The sequence below is a fragment of the Sceloporus occidentalis genome, unplaced genomic scaffold (assembly GCF_023333645.1).
Source record: "Sceloporus occidentalis isolate IW3139 unplaced genomic scaffold, rSceOcc1.0.p SCAF_4, whole genome shotgun sequence".
Classification (NCBI taxonomy): Eukaryota; Metazoa; Chordata; class Lepidosauria; order Squamata; family Phrynosomatidae; genus Sceloporus; species Sceloporus occidentalis.
In genome coordinates this window covers 173,854,144-173,867,688 of record NW_028316984.1, presented here as the reverse complement: position 1 = coordinate 173,867,688, position 13,545 = coordinate 173,854,144, and the positions used below count along the sequence as shown (strand labels likewise).

The 13,545-nt window shown below is 43.2% G+C and overlaps 1 protein-coding gene across 3 annotated transcripts in view; it reads right to left on the bottom strand.

The window, feature by feature from the left end:
* Nucleotides 1-963: 963 nt before the first annotated feature.
* LOC149315024 (spermatogenesis-associated protein 7-like) overlaps nucleotides 964-13,545 on the bottom strand; it is a 65,395-nt gene continuing 52,813 nt past the window's right edge. For all 3 annotated transcript variants that reach the window (XM_089522354.1, XM_089522355.1, XM_089522356.1), the window contains 6 exons: nucleotides 13,444-13,510; nucleotides 11,991-12,046; nucleotides 10,124-10,177; nucleotides 7,559-7,636; nucleotides 5,313-5,370; nucleotides 964-1,807 (listed from right to left, as the gene is read on the bottom strand). In XM_089522354.1, the coding sequence (XP_089378480.1) occupies nucleotides 1,319-1,807; nucleotides 5,313-5,370; nucleotides 7,559-7,636; nucleotides 10,124-10,177; nucleotides 11,991-12,046; nucleotides 13,444-13,510 (802 nt within the window). In that variant the 3' untranslated portion in view covers nucleotides 964-1,318. The remainder of the gene's footprint in view (nucleotides 1,808-5,312; nucleotides 5,371-7,558; nucleotides 7,637-10,123; nucleotides 10,178-11,990; nucleotides 12,047-13,443; nucleotides 13,511-13,545) is intronic.

The following is a 13,545-nucleotide window of genomic DNA, read 5'->3' as shown; positions in this document are numbered from 1 at the left end:
GACATATAGGGCTATTCCTCCTCCTTTCCTGTTTGGCCTGTTTCTCTTGAAATGGGTATACCCCTCTATTTCCACATTCCAATCATGAGACTCATCCCACCAGGTTTCAGTGATGCCTATTATATCATATTTGCTTTGTTGTACTAGGAGTTGAAGTTCATCGTGCTTATTTCCCATGCTCTGTGCATTAGTGTAGAGGCATCTAAGACCATGTGTTCCCTTTACTTGCTGCCTGTGCAAGTTCTTTTGCCTCCCACTGTTGGGTCCTTGCACTGTTTGTCTTGTTCCCTCTCTGTCAGATTGACTATCTTCTCCAGCCTTTTTGCCTTCCAGAATACTGTCTCCCTCCCCCACATAACTCAGTTTAAAGCCCTCCTGATCAAATTCTTGAGGCTATTGGCAAAAATGTTTTTGCCAACTGGCGTGAGATGCAACCCATCCCTTGCCAGAAGTCCCTCCTCATGGAACCGCACCCCATGGTCCAAGAATGAAATGTTGGTACCTACCCTAAGTCAGTCTTGGATGGTAGGAAGAGTGATCCACAAACCAACAGGTTAGTCCCCATGTGGCAGCTGGTGTGTGGGGAATAACCCATTGATTTGTGGATTGTTCCTTCTAGCCCATCCAGAGAATAATACTCAGTCTTCCTTTGGCAGCCTGTAATTATCACTCCCATTAGATGGTCATCACTGTAATGTCCGCTTCTTTGTGGGAGTTGGATGGTTGGAATCAGTCCCTTACATCATCTGTTCCTTATTTTGAAAGCTGACAGAACCATTGCGTTACCTAGGCCTTGCAATGCAATGCAGAAACCTTCTTTATAAAGACAGATGTAGCAGCCTAGGATTCAGAAAATTGTGTGTATCAACTGGAGTCCATGCACTGCACTGGATGAATGTATCTTTTATTGTTTGGAAATTAATAGCTGCAAGCATATTAGTCAAAGACACTATTTTACCGTTGTGAAATTGGATCCATTTATTAAAAATAAATCTTATAATCAATCTGCCATATATATCTATATGTATATGTGTACATTTGCATACCCACATCTACCTACATATCTTGTTCTACAACCAGTTTTCAGCAGTTAATGACATTATGCTACATTACATGCTACACACTTGTCCCCTGTCCACTAGTGTGTCTTAGTGTTCAGTTCATTAAAACCTGATTCATAATATTAGGACCTTTTTTACACCAGTGTATCTAGAAAAAAAAAAGATTATTTCCTAGCATTTTATTGAATTCACAAAGTTCAGGTTCCTGCACAGCTGACTAGCTGCACTGCTTGCCTCAGTACTTCACTGCTTGTTGTTTATTGTGGTGCATCGTCAGTGGAGATGGGAAGGGATTCTGCCAAGCTTTCTTTGAGATCATCAACCTCCCTCAATGACTCACTGATTTCAAAATCAGTATCACATGTGGTGGAACTGCATGTTGGTGGCAATGTACATGAAGTATCTAGGTTTCCACCAGTCACTGCAATGGAAGACGGGTCAGGTTCTACTTGCCCAGGCTCACTGACTTCTTTGGAAGAATGTTCATCCTGGATTTCATCCTGGATTTCTAATTCCTGGAAGTTATCACTGCATGCTGTAGATTCACTTGTTATTAAATCCATTGCTTTTGAGAGCCCCTCACTTGTTGCTGGCATGTTTTCTCTTTGAACTTCATTGGGGAGTTGGAGATGCTCACCTGGGTCATTCTCTAGCAGACTGTATTTGTCCAGCCCTCTTGAAGACCTTTCTTCCTTCTTGCAGCCCAAGTCTATTTTCAGAATTTCCAGCAGATGGCGCATTTTGGTCTAAGATTAAAAAGAAGAAATAATAAACAGTATGTAAGCATAATTTTAGAAAACAAGAATAATATTTAAAAATCGTGCTGCTTAATAAACTAAGGATGGTGTTTTTTAAAAAAACTGTCTGGAAGTTAATCAGTGGGCTGTTTTGAAAAATCAAGTGGGACAGTCAGGTAATAGGAACTGATTAGAAATGGAAATTTCCAAAAACCAGTTGCAGAGCATTTCAAATTTCTTGGATATAGAAATGGGACTTACAAGTGGTGGTTCTCAAACAATTCAAAAGCAGATGGGCGAGCAACAATTAAATGGAGAAATAGCAAAAAATGTTTTAATTCATTAGCTGAGGTTTGATCGTTTGGGTTTTTTTGGCACCTTACACATGAATCCTCACAACTACGCATATGACTGAAGGACTCCGTTCAAGGAATAATTTGGCCCCAAGACGACTGAATTTTGAGGAGCAGATTTATTTGCTTTTACTGTATAAGAAAATATTGGCAGACTACTTTAGAGACTACTACCATCTACATGAAAGACCTGAATCTTCTCAAACAACTCTTGGAAGATTTATGGCCAGGGTCACAATCTACATTTTTCTCTATCATATTGCCTACTATTGCACTCCCACAACTGTGTAACTATGCTTCAAAACTTGTGGCTTTCCTAGCACATATGACGAAATGGATTGGTATCCACAAAAACTCATGCTAGAATACTTAAGAGGCTGTACAGACCAGCAGTAAGCACCGACACTGGGGTGGCATGGGGGCATGGCGTTTGGACAAAGCACACCCTGACATGATCCCAATGCCAGAGTCACACTGTCCGCCTGATCTAATGGTGGGCGGTGTTGTGGTGCTCCTTTGGCATAGCATTCACACACCGCACCCCAAAAGAAGTGTCAAAAAGTGCTGCCACGACAGCAAGGATGCCCTTTCTTCAGGCCAAAAAGCAGCAGCAATTTGCCACTTCTTTCTGGCCCAGAAAAACGTTGGATCAGGTCCGCAGCCTGCAGTTGCCACAGCCTCGATCTGGCACTCAAAGGGGTGGTGCAGAGATGCTCCTTTGGGGTAGTCTGCTTTGCCCCTTAGTCTTAAAGGTGCTACTAGATTCCTTTTTCACTCCTTTTTCCTTTTTATGAAATCCAGGAAATTTTTGCACTTGGGGTCCTAGCTTATTGAATCACAATACAAGGGAGCAGGAGCACACTTCTCTCTTTATTTGAGCAGGTCAACCATTTAGGCATGGATTCATGATAGCCAACTCCAGGATGGTAATTCATTGTACCACACAAGTCAGAGAAAATAAGATTAGTTCTTGACTTAGGCATCCTGGTTTGTCTGTATGTAACAAACCATAATGCATGGTTTGGATGTTACAGTAAATGTACCCGAAAAATGGAGTTGAATGTGACATCTGAACCTGGGCTTATTATAAACCTAGGATGATAAACTATTCGCCCCTGTATTTTGTTCCTGAACCATCTGAACAACATCCACCCCAACATCCAATTCACTATGGAAAAAGAAAAGGAAGGAACACTGCCATCCTTGGATGTCATAGTCATCCGCAAACCGAACCAACATTTGGGTCACACAGTATACAGAAAATCCACACATACAGACCGATATCTGCACAAGAACTCCAACCTTCACCCAGGACAAAAAAGAAGCACAATCAAAACACTGGTAGACTGAGCAAAACGCACCTGCGAACCCCACTTCTTGGAAGATGAACTGAAGCATCTAGACTGGGCCCTACAGGATAATGGTTATTCCAGCTCAGACATCAAAAGGGCTGCCAGGCCCAGGAAAACCCAGAGCAGTTAAGACAAGCAGCCACCCAAAGGGAAGGTATTTTTACCATACATCAAAGGAGTCACAGACAGAATAGCCAAAGTGGTGAGGAAGCACTACCATGTCAGGATGCACAGGGAAGCCACTGAAATCCACAAACACCTGAACAATTTCAACAAGAAAGAGGAATCCCTTAAAGTAAACAAGGTTTGGCTACCAGTACTGAAAGATAGCAAGATAAAGACTCAACAAATGCAAATGAGAAATCTCCCAGGGTCAGGGGTTTCCCAGCAGACGATGAGCACTAATCAAGCAGACATTAATCCTCTTGTGCAGACCATCACACCCTGAGGACTGCCATTAGCAATAAACAATATACATGCAAATCATTCCTGCCTTTCCAGGTCACACAACATATATAGCCAAGTCCTTTCCAGGCAAACATTCTCTGAAGATGTTTGTAGATTTGATGTTTTTTAGGTTTCATGTTTTTATTTTATTGTGGTTTTAATGATGTTGTAATTTTAACTTTGTGATTTTAACCTTGTTGTGATCCCGCTTCGATCCATGGGGAGAGGCGGGAAGACAGAAATAAAAATTATTATTATTATTATTATTATTATTATTATTATTAAAATGCCAGCCACAGATGCTGGCGAAACATCAGGAAGAAACTCTGCTAGAACATGGCCACATAGCCCAAAAAACCAACAGGCACAGCTGAATCTACTCATGCAGAACAGCTGGAGGTACAGCTATTTAAGGGCTGCACTGGCTCTCAGCCATTGCCACAGCAACACACCTGCTCTGGTTGTAATTTGCCTTGCTGTGTTTAGACCTTGGTCTGCTTCTTGCCCAGTGGACTCTTGGAACTCTGCCTTGCTGTGACCTTAGACCTTGATCTATTTCCTGACCTTACCTGCTGCCTCTGACCTGATGGACTCTCTAAGGGGCTCTCTAGACCGTGCACAGTTTTCCTCCGGAGGGACACTGCACAAGCCAAACTGCATGATGTTCCTCTGCCCCAAAAAGAACCTGGAAAAACTGGGTTCTTTCTGGCATGCAAGGATGATATCATCAGTGTCTCATTGGCGCACTATGGTGCGTCCATCACAAAAGCGCAGCACCTGGATGTGCAGACATGGTGCCGTGCTTGTGTCATGAATGCGCCCCCCATGTGGGCGGGGCTGTGCAGTCATGGTGCAGCTGGCATGAACTAGGGTTTTGGAGCATGCGGTTGCTGACCACTCCAGAACCCTAGAATTGGCACTGGCATGCTACTTTTGGCCTGTTTGTACCGGGCCTAAGTTCACCATTCACGGTCTCGGCCCTGGCAGCCCACCCTGGAATCCAGTCCTCCCACACCTCGGACCCCAGCAGTAGTAGTGCACTGAATGCTGAGTCAACAAGTAGTAAACCTCACTGACTGAATTATTCACTGACTGAATTATTGTACTGTATGGGACTAACAATAGGGGTTCAGGTCAATGTGTCTTCTGAAAGGAATATTTGTGGAAGCTGTCCCTGAATTTGGTGGGTCCATCACACAAGCGCGGCACCTGGATGTGCAGATACGGCGCTGCACTTGTGTCATGAATGCACCCCATGTGAGCAGGGCTGTGCAGTCATGGCGCCGCTGGCATGAACTAGGGTTCTGGAGCATGCGGTTCTAAGACTTCTACAATGGTATCTGTTACACAGGACATACATACCTCATCCAGATGGTCTTTGTTTTGTTCTATGTGCCGCTCAAACAATCTTTCCAAAGCCCTTTCAAAAATAGAAATGTTTTTAAATGATGTTTTCTGAATTTAAATGATGTTTTCAGAAGAAAGCTACTAAAAAGGTTAAACTTGTGTTAACTTCAAAATGTACACAGGTTTTCTGTTCACAAGAGAATTAGAATCTTTTGCTTGTTCTTTGACAGAAATTATGATTTGACTGAAATAAAATCAAACATTAAATATAACAAGATAAATTCTAGAATATATAATTGAAGGAAGACCAATAAGGAAAACTAACAACATTATCTTGCAAACTGCAACTAAATGTACAAGGAAAAGCCAATGTTTTAAGATGGTACCTAAACACACTTTTGCAACCTGGCAAACTGTTCAGGAGAGAGTATTCCATAAGCAGGGAACCACCAGAAGCAAGGTTTCACCAGACCTCTATCATTCCTGGTAGCTGCACATCTCATCTCCAAAGAAGACCCTCCCTACAATAGATCTTAATCATTTAGCAAAGTCATATGGGAGCAACCTGAACCAATTCTGCATCCAACTCCCTATACCATCTGCTGTGCTAATAGGTACCCATTACAAGTTTAAGTTTCTATGAACCTTCTCACTATTGTTAAAGTTCTTTTATAATGCTTTTTCAATTCCTGACTTCTGCGTGTTGATCTGGATATTTTGGATATGATCCGGAAGTTGAAGAAGGAAGCAAACCCTGATAAAATCATTTCCTAACTCAGGGGTCAGCAACCCCCAGCCCACGGGCCGCATGCAGCCCGGCAAGTCCAGGGGACCAGCCCGAGCCCGGTCCTGCCGCCGATTGCCAAAGGCCCCGCGCCGGCAGCAATTGGCGGCAGGACTGGGCCCCTCGCGCGGGGCCTTTGGTCTCTCGTGCAAGTGCGCGGGGCCTTTGGGGGGCTGCCGGCCTCCTTCCTCCATCTTGGCCTCCGCGGAAGCCGGGAAGGAGCCCGCGGGGCCGGGAAAGAGGAGGAAGCCTCCAGCGCTGGCGCCCCCCCCCCCGCCGGCTCTTTCCAGGCCTGTAGGAGCCCCACTGCGGTTGCCGGAGGCTCCAGGGGCTGCAGTGGGCCTATAGGATGCCATGCAGCCCCAGGCCTCCCTCCAGAGAGAGAGGCCTGGGGCTGCAAGGGCCGTGGAGGAGCCCAGGAGGCGGCCTGCCGCTCCGGGGCTCCGTCACGGCCCATGCAGCTCCAGGCCTCCCTCCGGAGAGAAAGATCTGGGGCTGCAAAGGCCGTGGAGTAGCCCACAACGGCGGCGTGCCCAAGCCCTTCCCTTCGGCCGAAAGGGCCCCTTGGAGGACACCTCAGGCCTGGTGAAGCCCTGAGGAAAGGAGCAGGGGCCGCCGGCCTCCTCCTCCTCCTGCCCACAGGGCTTCGGCAGACCTAAAGTGTCCTGCGAAGGAAAGGAGCAGGGGCCGCGCACCTGTTGCTCCTGCCCCTCACGGGCCCTTACTGGTCCTCAGCTGTCTCTGAGAGGCAGCTGGGGGCCAAGGAAGGGCAGGAGGAGCAGGCATGCACCTGTCACCCCCCTCTCCCAATCCCCCCCCCCCCACTTCTAGCTGTCTCTCAGACAGCTGGAGGTCGGGAAAGGGAGCAGAGAAAGCCCCGCCCCTGGAGGGTGGAAACTTCGCCCCCGGCATGCGGCTCCGCCCCGGAAGGTGGAAGTTCCACCCCCGGCACGCGTCCCCGCCCCCGGAGGGTGGAAGCTCCCCCCGGCTTCGGCCCCCCAATTGTCTGAGGGACAGCAACCCGGCCCCTGGCTCAAAAAGGTTGCCTACCCCTGTCCTAACTTATGGTTGCCATGTTTCTCCCTCCAGCACTTGCAGCCAAATGTTACAATAGAAAAACAGCATATAAATTCATCTTTATTTTCAAAGAATTTCAGTATGTGGTCTACATCTGTATCCCCTTTCTTCTGAACACTGCACCTCACTCCTAAAATTGAGTGAGAACTACTCAATAATTTTTAGTTGCAGATAACTAAAACAGTATTGAAGATCATATATGACATTAATAATAAAGGGAAATCAATTGAGTTGTTTTCAATTTGTGCTGCAATCCTCTTCTAAAAGTTGTTTTTAATGTCTTTTTATTTTTTAGAAAGCTGCCTTTGGGTAGCTAGTCTCAGCTCCCAAATACATGTAACACAAAATACAACATTAATGCAAAGTAAAATTAAACTGAAGAACCTCAAATATACCCAACCTGTTGGAAAACAATCCAAGTTTGAGAATCTCATCTGTTATGTCTTGGATAAAACTTAAATACAAAAGTTCTTCTTCCCTGTACAGAGAACAGAATATCTATTGTAAGTCACAAGCAAAGTTATTTGTCACACAAATTATTACGTAGATATAAGCAGACAATGAATAAATAGGCCAATTTGGGGGCATGTCATCTGCAAGCCACGCCCCTGAATCGGCCCAAAGGTAGTGCTTTTTGCCCACTTGTTTCAGGCCTGTAATGACCAAAGCCTCCCCTAACTCCCCAGACTTTTGCTTCAGCATCCCCACTTCTGTACTTAAACCACAGCATACCAGTAAACATGAACAATTTCAATTCTCTCCCCTACACCCCTACTTAGAAGTGTAGATAACTGCAAGAGTGTCTCCAGTTGGATCTATGTTATATAATGCTTCAAAAACATAGAAGTGGTTGACTAAGGGACATCACACATGACTCCTGTCTTGTAACAGCCACTTGCCTGGTCATCTAAACCAGTGCTTCTCAATTATTTTCTGTCATGCCCCCCTAGGAGGAAGAAAACATTTCACGCCCCCCACGCGACTGTAAATAGTATCATTTGTCTATAAAATTGTTATAAGTACACCTCTGCATAACAGAGCCTCGCGCCCTCCTTTACGGAGCCTCGTGCCCCCCCTGGGGGGCCCACCCCACTATTTGAGAAGTACTGACCTAAACCCACCTTTGAGTATTCCTTACCTAAGAAAACCCTATGAAATTCATGCAATCATCATAAATTAGGCAATACCTGCCTTGAACTTTCAAGAATAGTGAGTTATAAATAACCAATACAAATATGCATGGGGTACAAATTTCCATTTTCACTGCAATACTTAAAGACAGGTACATCATCGTCCCACAATCTTGAGCTGTGCAGACTTTGTTGTGTGTAGTAGGGACTTAAACCATCATTTCTTATTCTACTTCCTTTATTATTCTTATTATTTTTAAAGCACGTCTAATGAAACAAGACAACACATTTCAACTAACAGGAAAATAATTTAATGGCTCAGATGTCTAAACAGTAGCATGCAAATGCAAACTAATGTACTACATACAAAACACTTAATAGAAGTAATCAGCCATCAGCATGCAAATCTGTTAATGTGTTGCTAAATGATTTCTATAAAAACATTGGTTTCTCTCAAAGAGCTGCCTTAAGTGAAGTGTGTTAAACATCACAAACTGCTCCACTAGCTCTGGCACTCTGTCTTCCTTGTGGTGAAAAAGTGGGCACACTCCTCCTCTACAAGATACAGATGACAGATAACCTGTGCCTATGCCTAATCATGCCAAGTTCTTCTTGATACAAGTTCTGCTTTGCAAAGAAAAGTTTTTGTGTTTAAAACCACAAGTGATGCAGTGATACATGTATGTTTTCCTGTTTTCCCTCTTATATATGCAGTGATACATACCAGTATATGTCTTCCTGCTTTCCCTCTGTATAACATAGAATGCACCCACATCAGACGCGGGTACATTATATGCTGCGGAAGAAACAATGGCACGTGCGCCCATGGCCACCACCACCTCCCTGCGCCACTGTGGGAAGGAGCCCCATTACTTGTAATGGGGCTTGCGCATATGCGCCTTTTCTTTTACGTGGGGGGGGGGTGGTGGTGGTCCAGAACAGATCCCCGCATAAAAGAAGGATGCACTGTATTCATATGTATGCATACATGTAGGCAACTGAACGGGCCCCCACCTGTTGTCTGGGCAAGTTACTTTCTCTCATCCTCAGAGGACGGCTCCATCTGAACTAATTTTGCCAAGAAAATGCCATGATAGGTTCACCTTACGGTTGCCATAAGTCCGAAACGATTTGAAGGCACACAACAACAACAACTTAAGTTACAAGTTACTTTCATGCCCACTGTGGTGCTTCTCCCCTCTTCTCCTTCTCCATATCCTCATTCTTTTAATCTTTTTCACTGGTCTTGTTGAGCCTTTCAGTCTGTTCACTTTACTTAATTCAATAATTAACCTGACACCCAAGGTAACTTCCAAAGAACATTAGTTATTTTTTTAAAACAACAACAACAACAACAACAAAATCCTCCACATTATATGATTGAAAATCTTAAGTAGGGAGAAGGCTTAGCCTGCTGCAGAAGGGATTTCCAAATTCAGGTAGCAGGACCTTGTCTTTTGCTCAAATAAACTGTTAAAACATTTTGAGGGCCACAGCTCCAAGAGACCCTCTGGAGTCAGGAATGGTACTGAAGACTGTAGACAGGTTTTACTGAACAAAATTAATTGATCCATTTAAAAACAATGTAACTCCAAGGTGCATATTCCTAGATTCCCCTTAATCCATGCCAAGTTCCAGGTGTCTTTAGTAACACAAATTAGCCAGAATCCAGAGGGTCAGTTACAAATACATAACCTACAGTTAGCCATTCACAATCCTTCCATAGCCTCTAATGTCATATGTAACGGTCATACAGGATTCTGCTGATTATCTATACTATTGTAGATTTTTTATTTTTTCTGAAGATCTAATGTTGAAATAAAAAAGATACCTACTCTGCCTGGATTCTTCTTATTGCTGGAGACTGCACAGAAGCTGGAGGAATCACCCTAAGGGATAATAGGGCAGGAGAAGAAACTGCACAATTATAAACTGTTCTATATATTTATAAGGTGTTATCTCTCTCATGTATAGATTAAGCATATAGAAAGCATGTAGGGGTCCCTTTTCAGATGTCAAGCTGAATGCATGAGCACTGGGGCAAAGAGGGGCAGGTCCAGCAGGCACACATTCGGGGGCTCATATCGGTAAAGGTAACGGTTTTCGCTTGACAAGATTGTCTAGTCAAGGGGCAGTGCTCATCTCCATTACTAAGCTGAAGACAACTCATGAACTAAACATGCTTAAAAAGATACTGCCTTAAGTGTTATTAATCCCTTGCATAATCTTAAAAACTGTAGTTCCAGCTCCTTTAGGAGAATGACATTTCCCCAGATTCCTTCAGGAAAGGAAACAGCCAGTTGCCAAGATTTTTCAAACTATGTAGAAAATTATGTAGAACATCCAGCACCATTTCCTAAACACATCTGTGTATTTAACCAAGGCTATATGACACAGGTCTATAAGAAGCAGCATTTGAGGGGTCCTGAGACAGAACCTTGGTTATCTTCTTTAACAGATGTTCAAAAATTTGGCTTGTGTATTTACATTGAAAAGTTCAAGCAAGCCTTTTTGATTCACTGATGTTACAGCTTAGTGCATATGTTTAAGAAAACGCCACATCCTAAATTTATTTATGCCAGTGCCTTTCCCTTTGAAGGTGTCTGTATCTTTCATCTAGTGGGAGTGGGAATGGCAGAAGATCCTGTTGCATCTTCCACCCAGCAAAATGTATGTAAGTGTTGGTTATTACCTTTAAAGCCCTACATGGTTTGGGTCCAAGTTACCTACAGGATCACCTCATGGCAGAGGTTTACTCTAGTCAGCCAGGACTAGTTTGGTGACTATCAGCCAGAGAACTTTTTCTGTGGTCACCACTAGACTAAAACAACCTGCCGGAAGAGATTCAACAGCTGAATATGCTGTCCAAATTTAAAACAGCATTGAGGACTAATCTCTTCTGGCAGGCCTATCCAGATGATTTTTAAAACTGTAAATTTTACACAGATTGTTTTAATATGTATGTATCTTGTTTGTTCTTTTAAACTGATATATGTTTTAATTGAAGTTGTGTTCTTAACTGATGCATATTTGTTGGCCTGTTGTTTTTCCCCACTTTGATCCATTGGGAGAAGCAGGTAAGAATTATTATTATTATTATTATTATTATTATTATTGCTTCTGCTTCTGTTGTTGTGGTGGTGGTGATGATGATGATGAGCCAGAGTGGTGTAGTGATTTGAAAGTTGGACTACAATCCTGGAGATCAGTTTTCGATTCCCCCATTTGGCCATGGAAACCCACTGGGTGATCTTGGGCAAGTCACACACTTTAGCCCCAGAAAACCCCATGATAGGTTCGTATTCGGGTCACCTTATGTTGGAAACGATTTGAGGGCATATGAAAACAACAACAACAACAATTATGTATGCATATCCATATCACTTCTGCGGTTCAGAGGAAGTGAAAGTATCAATAAGTCTGATGCTTGGCAGGAAATCCAAGAAGATTACTGAGGAAGTAGGGAAGGAAGGCTAGTTGGCTGCTCAGTTGCTGCTCCCAAGGTTACTGCATGCAAAAAGAGTACTAACTGAGTGACCGGCTGGCTGGCTTGCCAGTCTTCTGTCATCCCTCCCTCCTGGTGGGGCTTGGCTAACTCGCCATGTGCTCCTCTCCAGTAGTGGGATGAGGGCTGCCCCCTTATTGCTGTTGCCGCCTCACTTGCTTTGCATAGTAACCTAGAACCCCTAGAATTTCATGTACCTTGGTGAAGACAACTGAGAAACAGCCTTCATTTTTTCAGACACTTTATCGTCTACCTAGAACACACAGAAAACATTCAGATTAATGGTGCAAAAGAAGAAAAGTCATGAGAGTGGAAGAAAAAGGAACTGTTGGAAAAGGAACTGTGATCCATCAAGAAAAAGATATTCTTTAAAGATGTAAACACAAAGGGCAGGGGACTAAATGCTGGCCAACTGCTGGTTTCCTTGGTACAGGTTCTGTATTTTAATTCTTTTCTTTTTTAAAATCTTTTTATTTGGTTTTCCAAAACTGAAAATTTTAAAAAATCAAACACACATCTTACATTTCTTATACAAATCACCTAACAATACAAATACAAGAAACAACTGTTGACAAATTAAAAACAAACATTCACAGACAATTTCATTCATTTACGTCCTTCCCTGCAATACTTGGGCTGCAAAAATTCCGATCTACCTTTCTTTCTCTTCCTTGAAATGCTTCTATCTTATTCTATTGCTGCTAACTGAAATATATAGGCCCTTCTCATATATATTCTACTAACGGAATTAGTTACCACTTTCTATTTTTATTCTTAAAATCCCACAAATGACAACTCATCCTGCTTTTGATGCAAATATATTATCACTGTTCCAGTCTTTTTTTAATTTTTCCAAAATGTTCTGTATTTTTTGTGTGTGTATGTCTATTTTAAAGCAAATGGCTGTGCCTCCTTCTGTCATAGTTTTAGCAGGCACAAGGTATGCATTTACTTAAAACAGTCTAAGCAATTCCACATTTGTTGCAAAAAAAAAAAAGGGGGGGGGAGAGAGATGGCATCAGATAAGGGCTTTGCCTCAGGGGACAGTGCTTCCGATTGCACAAACCAAGGAATGCAGTTTGCATTTATCCATTTATCCCCCCTGCTTCCCATCACCACTTACGTTGTGCTTGCACTAGGAAACACTCTGGTAGCGGTGGGGAGGGGAGAGACCCAGACTGCACTGTCTAACAACCCAGTCTCACCTACTCCTGGCTCCAGCCACACACAGTCACTGGACCTCAATTCACCACTGTAAGCAGCCTCAAGGACAAACAGGTTACCTAACCCTGGGCTAATGCAAAGCCATTATTGGAAACAACTCAATGCATTCAATTCACACCGTCACTTCTGGATTCACCTTTTTAATCTTTTTTGTACCACTGGACTTGCTGTATGAAATACTACTGGCAATCAGTCTAAAACAAGACTACCAATACTCTCCAATTTCATAATAGACTGATAGGAACTGCAATCTGCCACATTTTTACTGAGTGTACTTTACTGACAAAATTTTGTTGAAAACAGTGCTTAAAATGATAAGCTGAAGTGGTAGAAAATAAAGCTAAGTTTCACCACTGCCACCATCCAGGAAAGTCATTGTGTTGATGTTACTGAATAAAATACAACTAAATATATCACTTGAATTACCTCCATTACGATCTTCTGAAAGTCTGCTGCATCCCATTTTGCAGATCCTTCCAATCCATCTTGAAAACTAACAACAATGATAACAACAATAATAATTAGGGA